This window comes from Hydractinia symbiolongicarpus, chromosome 7 (assembly GCF_029227915.1).
Source record: "Hydractinia symbiolongicarpus strain clone_291-10 chromosome 7, HSymV2.1, whole genome shotgun sequence".
NCBI classification, from domain to species: domain Eukaryota; kingdom Metazoa; phylum Cnidaria; class Hydrozoa; order Anthoathecata; family Hydractiniidae; genus Hydractinia; species Hydractinia symbiolongicarpus.
In genome coordinates this window covers 12,793,000-12,806,197 of record NC_079881.1, presented here as the reverse complement: position 1 = coordinate 12,806,197, position 13,198 = coordinate 12,793,000, and the positions used below count along the sequence as shown (strand labels likewise).

Genomic DNA, 13,198 nt, shown 5'->3' with positions numbered 1-13,198 from the left:
TTCGTTGGCTTAGCAAAGCACATATACAATACACCGACATTCTCGCTTCGTTGGCTTGGCAAAGCACATATACAATACACCTCGCCTCGTTGGCTTGGCAAAGCACATATACAATGCACACAACTATGATGAACGGCATGATGATCAGCAAATGGATGAAAAACGTGGGAGCTTTATAGTCTTTTTTCTAGAGAAGAAAAACCGTGAAGATGACCATTTGTTATGCCGTGCATCTTGCAATATATATCTTCGTAGTCTGTTTTCCACGATTTTCGTCATAAACTCGAAGTTTGGTGGTACATGAAAAAATAAAAGATATGAAGAACATTAAACACTGTTAGCAAAAGTTTGCGACGCCAAGGCCAACTGACGATCGAGGAAGAACCCTTGCGAGAATCGCCTGAAATGCTAAGTCACTGCGCATGAGCAGTCACACCTGCAAAGCATTGCCGTACAGAATCTGAAAAGAAACTTAGTTTCCAGCAATCTGCGATAGTGGAAACCTGGTATTCTAGAATTTTTAGTTAAAAGCTATTTTTATAGCTAAAGCCTTCCCATTCTGGAATTTTTAATCAAAAGCTATTTTTATAGCTACAGCCTTGATAGTCCAACTGTAGGACGCCCACATTGTGGGAGATCTAGGTTCAAATCCTAGTCAGGGCTTTATACACTGGAAATGTATAAAAGTACACGTGCAGCAAAAATGTTAAAGAAAAAAAGGACATGGTTTGAATTGTTTTTTTAGCATTTTAGCACTTAGTCGAATAATCAAATAGTCAAATACTTTTACTATTAATTTGATTTGGTGTATTTAGACAAAATTTAACACCATTTTAAATAAATAAACGGCCCTCTTACGTCTTTTTCTTATGACTATGACGCTATTAAGTAATCTATGTTACAAATATCAAATTGTGATCACTATTGCGGTTGCCGCTGGGATTGATGTACTGTGAGAAGTTAATGAGATTGTACATAGTGTTTCTCAAGTACAGCATTCCTCAAACTGACAAAAGTTAACTGAATATTTTTAAATTATTAGTTTTTAATTAAAACTTTGTTTCGTTTTTAGTCAGTACCGAGTGATTCAGAACTATTTGGTGATTTACCTGATATAGAAAATTCTTCCATTGAGGTGTGATTTTACATTTGTCTAATTTAAATTGATTGAATTTAAGTTTAATTTAAATTAAACCTTGTTACTATCTTGCCTGCGAGAATAGTATTGGTTTCCAACTCGTAACAAACTAACGAACTATTAATATCCCAAACTGCAGTTGCAAGGTCATCAACGAGGTTTAGTTTTCAAAGTTTTATTTAAAAAAAAAGTTTCCTAGACCGTTTCCAACACCGCAGCAGAACATTTCATCTTAGTGCAACGCGCTAACCAACTGGGCTATCGTGACAAAACTAAATTGGACTGGAAATCTTAAGTTTTTATTGTGTCCAAAATGTTCCTTCAGCAACTGACCAGAGTCATTTAAGAGGCTTCAAAACATCTCATGGTTTGTGGTCACAGACCAAGTAGCATACACCACTTTGACTTTCCCAAATGTAAATTAGACAACAGAATTGGGTGTGTAAATATTATGAATGTGTTGTAGTTGCACCATTTTAATGCGAGATAATTTATGCAGCTTCTGTATCTTTTTGAATTTATATTTAGTCTGTTGGAGAAATGATCAACCAAGAGGTAAGGGGTATACGCTTTTCAAACAAGTTTTAACCCTATTCAGGTTAGGGTCTTAGTGACTACTTGCTAATTTTGAAACATATTTGGCACTATTGTTAACTGACATACAATAATTAAAATGGCGGAAAAATTTATAATTTTGGTCACTTGCAAAAGTTTGAAAATTGCTAGTTTTTTAATATTTTTTTAATATATAATATGCAGACATACTTTAAAAAATTAAATTGCACGAATTATTTTCTTCCGAACCTAGAATATTTATTTTCATTACAGTTTTACTATTGTTTTTTAAAAGTGCTAAAATGAGTATTTTTATTTCGAAAAAGATTCGATATGATACTTAGCACATTTGTGTTACAATGTTATTAAGCCAACTCTAATGCAATAAAAATGTGGTGGAAAACAGACTAAAACTACGAATATTATCATAAAAACTTTAAAATACGCCCACATTGCGCAAAATAATACGTGATGGCGTAATAAGGGCGTAAACACTCCGCCATTAAATATAAATCTATTATATTGATCACTGATTGTAAAAATACGCTTAATATTCTAAAAAGAATATTTTTTTATTTTTTTCAGAAGGAGCCCTAGCAATTTTAAATAATTTTTAATATATCAACTTCATATGATAGAAACTCCGAAAATGTCAATTAAAATAAACCAATCCATCAAAAGTTAAGTAAAAAACAGAAGAGTAAGATATCCCCCCCTAACCAGAATAGGTTTAAGAAATGCCTTTCCAAAATAATATTCGTGACATATAATTCTTGTTTTTAGCCTGAAATAATTGAAAATACATCGGATCATTCAGACAGTCAGGTATTAATTGTTTTCTTTTAACATTCATAATAAACAAACAAAGTAGATAACAGTGAACATTTTACTGGTATTGTACAGGCAAGAGTTAAGTTTTCTGTGTTATTGAGGTAAAGTGAGCTTAGCAAAAAAAGGGTCAGCGAAGCGGACAAAATAAGAAAACAGGGATTTATAGAAGAGAATGATCACCAATGTCTGGATTAAATTATTCTTTTTTTTAAGACCAAATTGCTGTTAATATACGTTTGAATATGAAAAACACATGAAACAATAAGTTCAAAAATCTTGTGTGATCTGTGTTTACATGCAAAATATAACTGCAAAAAAGAGAAAAAAATCGTTACGGCAATACGAGATACGTTATACAAAGGACGTGCGAACCCGTGGATTATTCCACGAGCTACCAATTAGTCTCTTTAATAATAGCCGTCGTCTGTCTGTTTGTCCTTCTGTTACGAGAACACGAAATGCGATATAAAAAGGACGGGCGACCCCGTGGATTTTTCCACGGGGTCGCCTGTCGTCGATCTTTCTCTGCACAAAATAGTACCGCAGTATCAAACCACACCAAATGCGGTATATAATGGACAAGCGCACCCGTAGATTTCTCCATGGACTATCGACTTGTTTTAAATAATAGTGCAAAAATTTCCGAAATCAAAAAATATGTGCTATAATGTTTTTTTATTAGCGATAACTAGTACTTATATTGCGTTTATACTGAAATGGGTTTTCAATATAATTATTGAGCTCCAGTAACTGTGATTTATTTGATGCAAGTAAGCCTAATTGTTTCCAAGGCTGCGTGGAATTGGAATCGATCTCAATTTTCCTGATGCTTGTTTAAGAAGGTGTAAATGTTGTGAAAGTTTTTCCTTATTTTAGAGAAAAAATGGCAAATCAAAAAGGCCCAAACGGTTATGTCCATTCTGTTTGAAATTAAGATACAAATTGAGTAGGCATTTAAGAAAAAAACATCACGACAACAAAAATGTCAACAATGCGATGAAGTTGCCAAAGATCCAACGGGATAAAATATTTGCAAAGATTCGGAGAGAAGGCATTGTAGTATTTAACAAACAACAAGCAGCGAATGATATTCCCAAATATCAAAGTGAACGGGATAACAAAAAAGGCAAACCTTTGTCCCGCTGCAGCTACTGTGATGTCGTGGTCATTAAAGAAAATTACTCAAGGCACAGAAAGAAATGCGCTGAAACGACAAATGACCATGTTACGTCTGTGCCACTGTCGCTGCTTGAAGTAAAGGAGCATGACGGCTACAATCCAGTTTTCTTAGACAGAATTGTGGCAAAATTTAGAAATGATAGTATTGGCAAGATATGTCGAACTGACAAGACAATCTTGCTCATAGGATCTTGTTTTTTTTGGCAATTAAAAGGAAAGAGGGACAAAGTGTTCGAAGTGTCAAGATCAGTAAGACAGGACATGAGGCGAATAGCCCATTGTTATAATCACTTCAAGGTAAAAAAAGATGTCTTACATACACATAATAATAGTCATGACATGTTCAATCGGCGGAATTTTGACTTTTTGGCAAGCTCCATCGAGGAGTATACAAAAAGCAGCACGGATAAAATGAAAGCTGGCTTGAAGGAAAATCTTTTTTACCTAATTAAACGAGCGGCACAAGTTTTACAGTTCTACTTGTTCAATCAAGGTAAGGATGAGGAAGCAGAAGAAGTCGGTAGGTTTTTGGTTTCTTGGAAGGGGTGGAAGCAATATTTATTTGCAGATGCTAGTTACAAGCTTAACACCAACAGACAAATCAATCTGAGAAAGCCACAAACACTCCCACTTGAGGAAGATTTAACTAAACTACGAGAACATGTTATAAAGAAAATGGAAGAGCTGTGTTCTGCGTTTCATTACGATGATTTACAGACTTACACCGAACTGAGAAATGTAGCCATGACAAGACTAACTTTGTTGAATGGGAGAAGAGGTATGTGTGTTGTCTTACAGGTTCTGTACTGTAATTACCATTTGCAGCTTTTATTGGCTAAAATTGCTAAAATTAACAAACTTGATTCTTTGAGCGTGTTGTGATGTTAAATAATTTATGATATTCCACCCTTGTTATATTATATGAATAAGGCGGGAATTTTGTAAACATCTACTAACACATGTTTTGTTTAAAAATGAATCGCTTTAAGAAACTTACTCTACATAGATTATTCTTTATTAATAACAGTTTATAAATGAAGCAAATATTACGTGCCTATGCTTGTTCAATATCAGGTTTTATTCTCGGTAAGACAATATTACTTGTTAAATGGATGACTATTAATTTTTAACCAATAGGCATTCAATATCTGCTTATTATTTTGCAGCAGCTCACATAGCTCTCGCCTGTAGTTTTAATTTGCTTTTTTGTCACTTTAAATTTAACTAGACATTCACAAATTCGATTTCCAAAAAAAACAATTAGATCCTTGCTAGTTTGAGTTCATAATATATAGTCCATAATAGCATATGTTATTCTCCAATACTTATTTTATCTTATGTTCCACTGGTATTTATTTGATAGAGCCGACACCAGTATGTAACCAACTGTTGGCTTTGTGACAGAGCGATTTGGAAGGTCTTAAGTTCAAACCCCGTCCGAGCCATGGCAGAAATTATAAAAGTGTGAATTGATTCTTTTTGCTCATCGTTCTGCAGGAGAATAGCATTGATATCTTGAGCGGCTGTTGTGCTTGCACGCCTTACGTAGCTCTAATGAGCTTTAAATGCACTAGGACAGCCTTAAGAGAACCCTCATTGATAACAGTATCATTAGAACCTGAATAGGCTATCCTGGATAAATAACAGCATTGATATGTATGCATTTATACTAATTTTAAAAATTTTTTAGGTGGAGAACCTGCTAGGATTCAATTAAAAGATTTCCATGACGCCATGAACAACGCATGGATCGATAAGCAACGTGTAAAAGAGCTGGATGATATTGACCAGTCATTGGTGAGGGAGCTTAAGATAATGTACATGTGTGGCAAGGGTAATAATCACCTGGTTCCTATTTTGATTCCCCCAGACACAGTTGAGGCATTGAAAAAAATAGCGAACAAAGATTTTAGGAAAGTTGGTTCTGTGTTGCCTACAAATAAATTCTTATTTGCCAGTTCCCAGTCCTCCGAAAGCCATGTGTCTGGTTGGCACGCAGTGAATTCTGTTTGCCAATCTCTTGATTTAAAATCTGGTCGAGACATTATTGCAACGAAAAACAGACATCGAATTAGCACGTTGTTTGCCTCCTTGGATGTCCCCAAACATGACCGAGATCTCTTTTACTCACATATGGGCCACTCTGAAGACATTAACAAAAATGTTTACCAGGCACCATTAGCCATCCAAGAAATAACGAGAATTGGAAAGCAACTGATGAGTATAGACAAAGGTAATTTTGTAACTATAGTTGAAAATATATATTTACTGACAGTGCCGTGACCATAATTTAAATATTGGGGGGGGGGCTATATAGAAAAATTACATATATAAACTTCGCTTTATATAGTGGCTACCCAAGGCGCCCCCTGTGGGCGCCGAGTGGGAATTTTTTGGAATTTTGCATCTCTAGATTGGCGGAAAATACCCTTCCAGACGTCAACGATTTCATGGTTGAAAGTTAAAAATAATGACGGAGGTTTCGATATGTTAGTAATTTACAAAAGCTGCAATGTTTAATTGGCATCAAAATTTAGATAAAAACTTTCATCAGAAACCAAACGGTAGAAAAAGATATATACGTATTTACATTACACGACTACAATAATATAAAAAATGATAAGAACACTAGAAATTTTAGGGGTCTGGCACTTTTTAGAAAATGCAGTTCCAAGCTGAAAACATCGTTGGCCAACAGCATTTGTAGCAGGCATAACTAACATCAGTTTTCCCACTTTTATAACGCCAAACAAAACTAGTTTTCTTGGGTTATATCTCTAACTTTTGGAGAAATGACACTAAATCTCTCTCTTTTTCTCTCTTTCTTTCTTTCTTTCTTTTTTCCTCTCTTTCTTTCTTCTTTTTTCAGTAGGAAAATTATTGGGGGGGGGGGGGGGTGCCCCCTTGCCCCCCCGCGGTTACGGCACTGACGGATAAAACAGAATGGTATTGGTTTTATTGAAGCTGACTTAAAAAAATCTTCTTAATTAACCAAGTTTACAATCTTGTGTATAATATATTGGGACAAATTAGGTTTAAAATATATTTTAAAGAATCCCTCCCTCCATTTCTCAATCTTGGAGACCCAGGGTACCCCGTAACAGTATTTTAACATTGAGGAAGAGGAGGGGTCTGTAAAATATAGGGGTTAGTTTTTGTAAAAAAATCTATTTGTCCCAATGTTTATGCACATGATTGTATCTCTTCTTTCTATTGAAATAGAATTCATTCTAATTCTATATACTTTTTAGGCAATTCCACACAAAAATTAAATGCATCAATAAAGTCTACACCGTTAAGGCTGCGTAAAAACAATTCTTCAGCTATGACAGTTCAGCAGACCAGCGATGAAGTCTCAACTACAGGTGAAATTTTTTTTAAACCCTTTTTGCTTAGATAAGGTAAGACTAAAATGACATCGTTAAGATAGTTGTTTGATTGTTTTAAAAGATGATCGTTTAAGTTGTAGTTCTCCTATAGAGTAAGTCTATAGTTTTTTGAACTTAAAAAAGTATTAGGCACACCTTATTTTCTTTTTCTTTTTAGTCTTCACAAAACTTCTGAAGTGCAAAAAACTATTTGAAATTATACAAGCACTGTGATCTTCAAGTTTTGCAAACTTCAATGTAAATATAAATGCCTTAACTACGCATTCGTTTTGCGATATAAAATTGGGGGACGTTTGAAATCATGAACTTCAAACATAATGATACAGTGTTTGTGTACAGCTACTCTATCAATCTTATCTTTTTCTACATTTTTGATATGACAGTGTATCGCCAATGTCTATTTAATATATGTTTTTTTGCCTGATCATCTGTTTGATATCGTATCATAAATGCATTCTGCTTTTCACTTCCTAAACTCTTTTTTTTGTTATTATTAGTTACACATTTGATCATTTGGGTAAGAAAAGAAAAGATGTTTAGAGGTTGGAAATTGTTTGGGACACATAGAAACTTATAAGGCTTGGACAGAACTTACTACATAAAATACTTCTTGAAAGAAGAAATTAACAGTTTGCGCAGAAACTTTCTAAATGTAAATCTATAACCTGTGATTTTTTTTGTTAGAGCCTACGATAAAGCACGTGTCAAAATATGCAGGCATAGATCCTGAACAAAGGACACTGCAGGATCCTGAACCCGATCCTGAACCACAGAAACTGCGTGGTGAGACATCTTGTTACTTAAATTATGATGATCAGTGCCACAATTAATATTGGGAGCCTATAAAGAAAAATAACATATATGAACTTTGCTTTATATAGAGGCTACTCGAGGCGCCCCCATAGAGGGAACCGAGTGTGCAATTTTTAAATTTTATGTCTCTAGATTTGCGAAAAATGCCCTTTCAGACGTCAACGATCTTAATGGTTCAATGTTAAAAATGATGATGAATTTTTCAATGTTTTTGTAATTTAAAGCTGCATTGTTTAATTGTCATCAAAATTTTGATAAAGATTTCCATCTGAAACCAAAAAAAAGAAAGAGATACATATTTACATTACACGACTACAACATTAAAAAATGATAAGAACACTAGAAATGTTAAAGGTGCTGCCACTTTTTAGAAAATTTATGATCTATGGGAAGGATCCAAATATTTCTGGACAATTTTTTCTCTTTTTTTTTCATTTCTCTCTGTCTCTATCACTTTTTCACACTTCTTTCCATCCTTCCGTTCTTTCCTTCCTTTCTTTATCTCTTCCTTTCTTTTTTTAGTAAAAAAATTACTGAGAGGGGGGGGGGAGGGGGGGGGGGGGGACAGGAGACTTAAATATATATTTTTAAGAAAAAAAATCAGTTAAGTTGAAAAGAAAATTACGGTTGTCTTACACATGCATTATCTTGTCTGAGGGATGACAAATAGTGGTTGCTGGTTAAGTTAGACAGGTGATCTGATAGCGTTGCAAAAAGCGATCCAAAACTGATCGCTCGAGACAAGCTGTTGTCTTATACAACTCGTCGTTATAGCAGGTTTTTACTGTAGCAACAGAAATTGTTTACTAAATTCTCTTTTACCGCCAAAACAATCGTAATGCTTTGTCCCAAAAAAAATTGATCACGAAAATGCGATATTGAGTTTTTAAACGAATGGGAGTAAACTTTCAAATTCATAAAGGTTAAGCGTATCATATTATTTATAAGTCTTGCTTTACTGTGTGCGAGTCAATATTTTTACGAGATAATCAGTTAGCTTTATTATTATTTTGCTATACCATTTCTGAACACTAATTTTCTTTTTTTAGACTCTGCCACAAACAAAAGATCGTTAAAACGTAAGTTACTATTACATTGAGCATTCTATGGTAATGATTCGTGTAATGGGACTTTTCGGATGAAATACAAAGAATTAAAAAACTCATTTTAGCACAAAGTAAATAAGTAAATTAAATGCATTAACTCGTCCTGTTTACTATTTCAATCAATCATTTAGGGGTCGTGGTATGCAGTGATTTTGACAGCAGTGATGATTCAGATTCACAAATTGATCAACACAAAAGTTATTCATTGAGATCTAAAAGTGCGTAGAATTTCTGACTTTCAGTTCCGACATGTGTAAAATATTATAGGACAATTTTTTAAATGCATTCTGCTTTTCACTTCCAAAACTCTTTTTTTTTGTTATTATTAGTTACACATTTGATCATTTGGGTAAGAAAAGAAAAGATGTTTAGAGGTCGGAAATTGTTTGGGACACATAGAAACTTATAAGGCTTGGACAGAACTTACTACGTAAAATACTTTTTGAAAGAAGAAATTAACAGTTTGTGCAGAACCTTTCTAAATGTAAATCTATAACATGTATTTTTTTTTGTTAGAGCCTACGATAAAGCATGTGTCAAAATACGCAGGCATAGATCCTGAACAAAGGACACTGCAGGATCCTGAACCCGATCCTGAACAACAGAAACTGCGTGGTAAGACATCTTGTTTCACGATATATGGTACTACCTACGGTTTTGTAAATTTTGCAAATAAAAATACGTTTTGTACGAAAGGTTGCTACTGTAGGGCAGAAAACTTCCCAGGCAAAATTATTCTGTTGTAAATTAACAGAGCAGCTTTATCTTATCAGATTCGTCGTTTTTAAGGAACAGCAACGTAAGAAAATTATGAAAACGGAAAAAAAAATAGATGGAAAAACATTCGCGATTTGAAAATTTTCCGTAAAATGTGAATTTAGAAAATGTGCCTTGGCAGAGACCTTTGCAAGAAAGACAAAAAAACGTATATTTTCTTCTCAGCATAAAAGCATAATGATAATTATTGAATCATCAAAATTTTTAGGTCGCGGATATAGTGTATGGAGCAAAGAACTGACAGAAAAATTGCATGCTCGGTTTGGTACCTTTATTCGTGATGAATCTTCAGATTGGCCAAGTAATGAAATTCTTATGTTCTATTCTTTTAACAACATGCAGAAATGAATAATTCGGTTGAAACTTTGTAATAGTTTAATTAATTTTTAATTTAGCGCAATTCTCGCTTCTCTCTTTTCCAGTAAATCGCAATGCACATGCTTTACAAAGAAAATTTGTTTTTTAGCTCGGGAAGAGATGACAGACTTCATCAGGACTTGTAATTGCCCGTTTAAATACAATACCGTCCGGACCAAACTGACAAACGATAGAATCAACTATCGAAAGCTACAAGCTCAAAAAAAAGTTATATTGAATTCTAGACTCAAGGATATGAATATGGCATCTTAAACATTGAGATCTTTATAACTTGATAGGCTGGAACTTACTTTTATTTACATTGTATATTGTCACCACTCGTTTGTTGCTTAGCTGTTGCTTATTTAAGTAACTTATTTATTCCCAAGTGAAGTTCCAACTTTTTCTCTCCTGTAAGACTTTGTTACAAGCGTAAAAAAAAAATTCCAGGAAATGAGTTGAACTATTATTTTTCCATGTAGAACCTTGTATGTAAATATGCTACAATTTGTCGTTATTGTTGTTTTAAGTTTAATTCTAACTTATCCACCTGAGACTCCCTTGTTGCTTATCAGTTGTTTGAAAGTTGATAAAATATCAGCCTCGTGCTGCTTATAAAAAATTGTGTAATGAATGTGGTAGATCGCTACTTTATGTCTAAGATATGCCATGACTATGTGTGTACGGAATATCCTAGTGTTTTTTTCCGCAGGACAACAGCTATATCCCATTTGCCATATTAGCAGCAATATTGTGACTACATGTATACAGTTGGACAATTTAACCATTAAATATTAGGTATATTTACGCTTGCATCAGCTGAAAAATTAAAGAAAAAACTTACGCGCAGTCTAACAAAAACGATACACTATATCGAAATCCCGTCCTAGAAAAAAAACGTCAGTTGACTTTTTCAGTTTGCAAAATAACTTCTAAAACTTAATCGTAACTGGTTTTAGCAAAAAAACCCCAGGGATTGTTGTAAATTCAGAGGGGCTTAACATGAAAATTCTGTTTAGTGAATTAAAGCAAATGGCAACTAAACTTTTTTGTTGGTTTTAACGATCATTACATTGCTTATTACATTAAAAAAAATATGAAATGCTGAAAAACAAAAGCTGAAACTATAAAAAGGAAGAATCCAATCCCATTCAGACAGTTTAGTGAGAATGAAACTGCGCGCTTGCTTTGCGTCGTTGCAACACACAAATTTGATTAGCCTTTTTTCGACACCTCCAAGATAGCATTCCTATAAATATTTACGGGTTAAATTAAAACCTACCTGTTGTTTGGTTAGTATATACCCGGTCTGAAATTTGAAATCGCTAGAACTCAAAAATTTTAAATTTCTATCATATTGTTTTTACATAAATTTCAAATCCACCCAGTACGGGCTATCTCCTGATGCGTATCATTTTCATAATAAAATAAAAAAATATAGTGAAGCTGATGATGTGAGCAAATATGGTCCCCAACACAAGTTTGGAGGTTGGTTTAACTGCAAGCGTGCATCATGTAACATATATAATATATATATATGTATAAAAAGTTACCGTAAGTGGGGAATATCATAAGTCCCCCAAAATCAGATATAATATCACAAAATTTTAACGGGGACACAATAATCATAGAGAACGTATATTTACTAGTTTTTGTTGCCACTCCAAAGCGTGATTATCAAAGGTATTAGTAAAGTGCAGTTGAGAGTGAAATATGCTACAGGGTGCCCGAAAATACAAGTTTTGTAAATGTACCCGAAAGTTCGTGGTTATCATAAGTCCCCCAAAGTCAGATATAATATCACAAAATTTTAACGGGGACACAATAATCATAGAGAACGTATATTTACTAGTTTTTGTTGCCACTCCAAAGCGTGATTATCAAAGGTATTAGTAAAAAGTAGTTTAGGGTTAAATATGCTACAGGGTCCGCGAAAATACAAAGTTTGTAAATGTACCCGAAAGTTCGTGTATGTCATAAGTCCCCGAAACTGATAAAATAGGCTTATATATATATATATATATATATATATATATATATATATATATATATATATATATATATATATATATATATATATATATATATATATATATATATATATATATATATATATATATATATATATATATATATATATATATATATATATATATATATATATATATATATATATATATATATATATATATATATATATATATATATGTGCTTTTTTTAAGGTTTATAGAGAACAGACAAAAGATATTGCCGACAGAAACGATGGTGAAAGCATTAGAGAACACAGAATCCTTACAACAAGTGAAGGTTAGTCCGAACATATTAACTGTTTTCATGTTAGAGAAATGCTCGAATGTTCGTTGTTATCAATCTCAAGAAACCCTTTCGTATTAACGAATAAGATTTGTTCCATTTTTATTTATCTTATCTTTAGTGAAGAAACTCAAAGTCGCGATAACCTAGATTCACAGCAAGCATGACGAATTCATGGTGGTTCTGTTAAATTTAAAATATGAAATTATTGATAGATAGACAATTTGTCAACCAGACCTTAGCTTTTGCAATCTTAAAGTTAAAGTCCAATAGACAAGTAAAAATTAGGGCCTAAAAAATATTTTTCCGTTCGACTTCCTTTTGAATATTTTTCATTTTGTGTCGTAGTGTAAAACGTTTTTAATATTTTTTTGCATATTGGGAAAAGCTTCCAAAAGGGAACAAATCCATAGTTCAGCTTGTTTTGATTAACCACACAAAAAGCTTAGGGATGAATTTCCCGTATTTAAAAGCAATCCATACACATTGTTTCAGTAAATTCGGTCTTTGAAAAAAACACGTTTGGGGAGATAATTTACCCGCATTAAGAAGCAATCCATACAAGCAATCCATGATATTCAGTTCTTTTAGTAAATTCGGTCTTTAGAAAAAACATTTAGGGAGATAATTTACTGGTATTAAGAAGTAATCCATACATATAAAATTCAGTTGTTTTAGTAAATTCGATTTTTGAAAACAGAATTGGGGACACAATTTACCCGTATTACGAAGCAATCCAT

General features: G+C 33.3%; 1 protein-coding gene across 1 annotated transcript; it reads left to right on the top strand.

Moving 5' to 3' along the window:
* Positions 1–875: 875 nt before the first annotated feature.
* On the top strand, positions 876–4,585 carry LOC130648511 (uncharacterized). The gene is made up of 5 exons (XM_057454564.1): positions 876–947; positions 1,073–1,135; positions 1,667–1,693; positions 2,477–2,518; positions 3,401–4,585. Exons 1-5 carry the CDS (start codon positions 876–878, stop codon positions 4,583–4,585), a joined length of 1,389 nt encoding a protein of 462 aa, XP_057310547.1.
* The last annotated feature ends 8,613 nt before the right edge of the window (positions 4,586–13,198 follow it).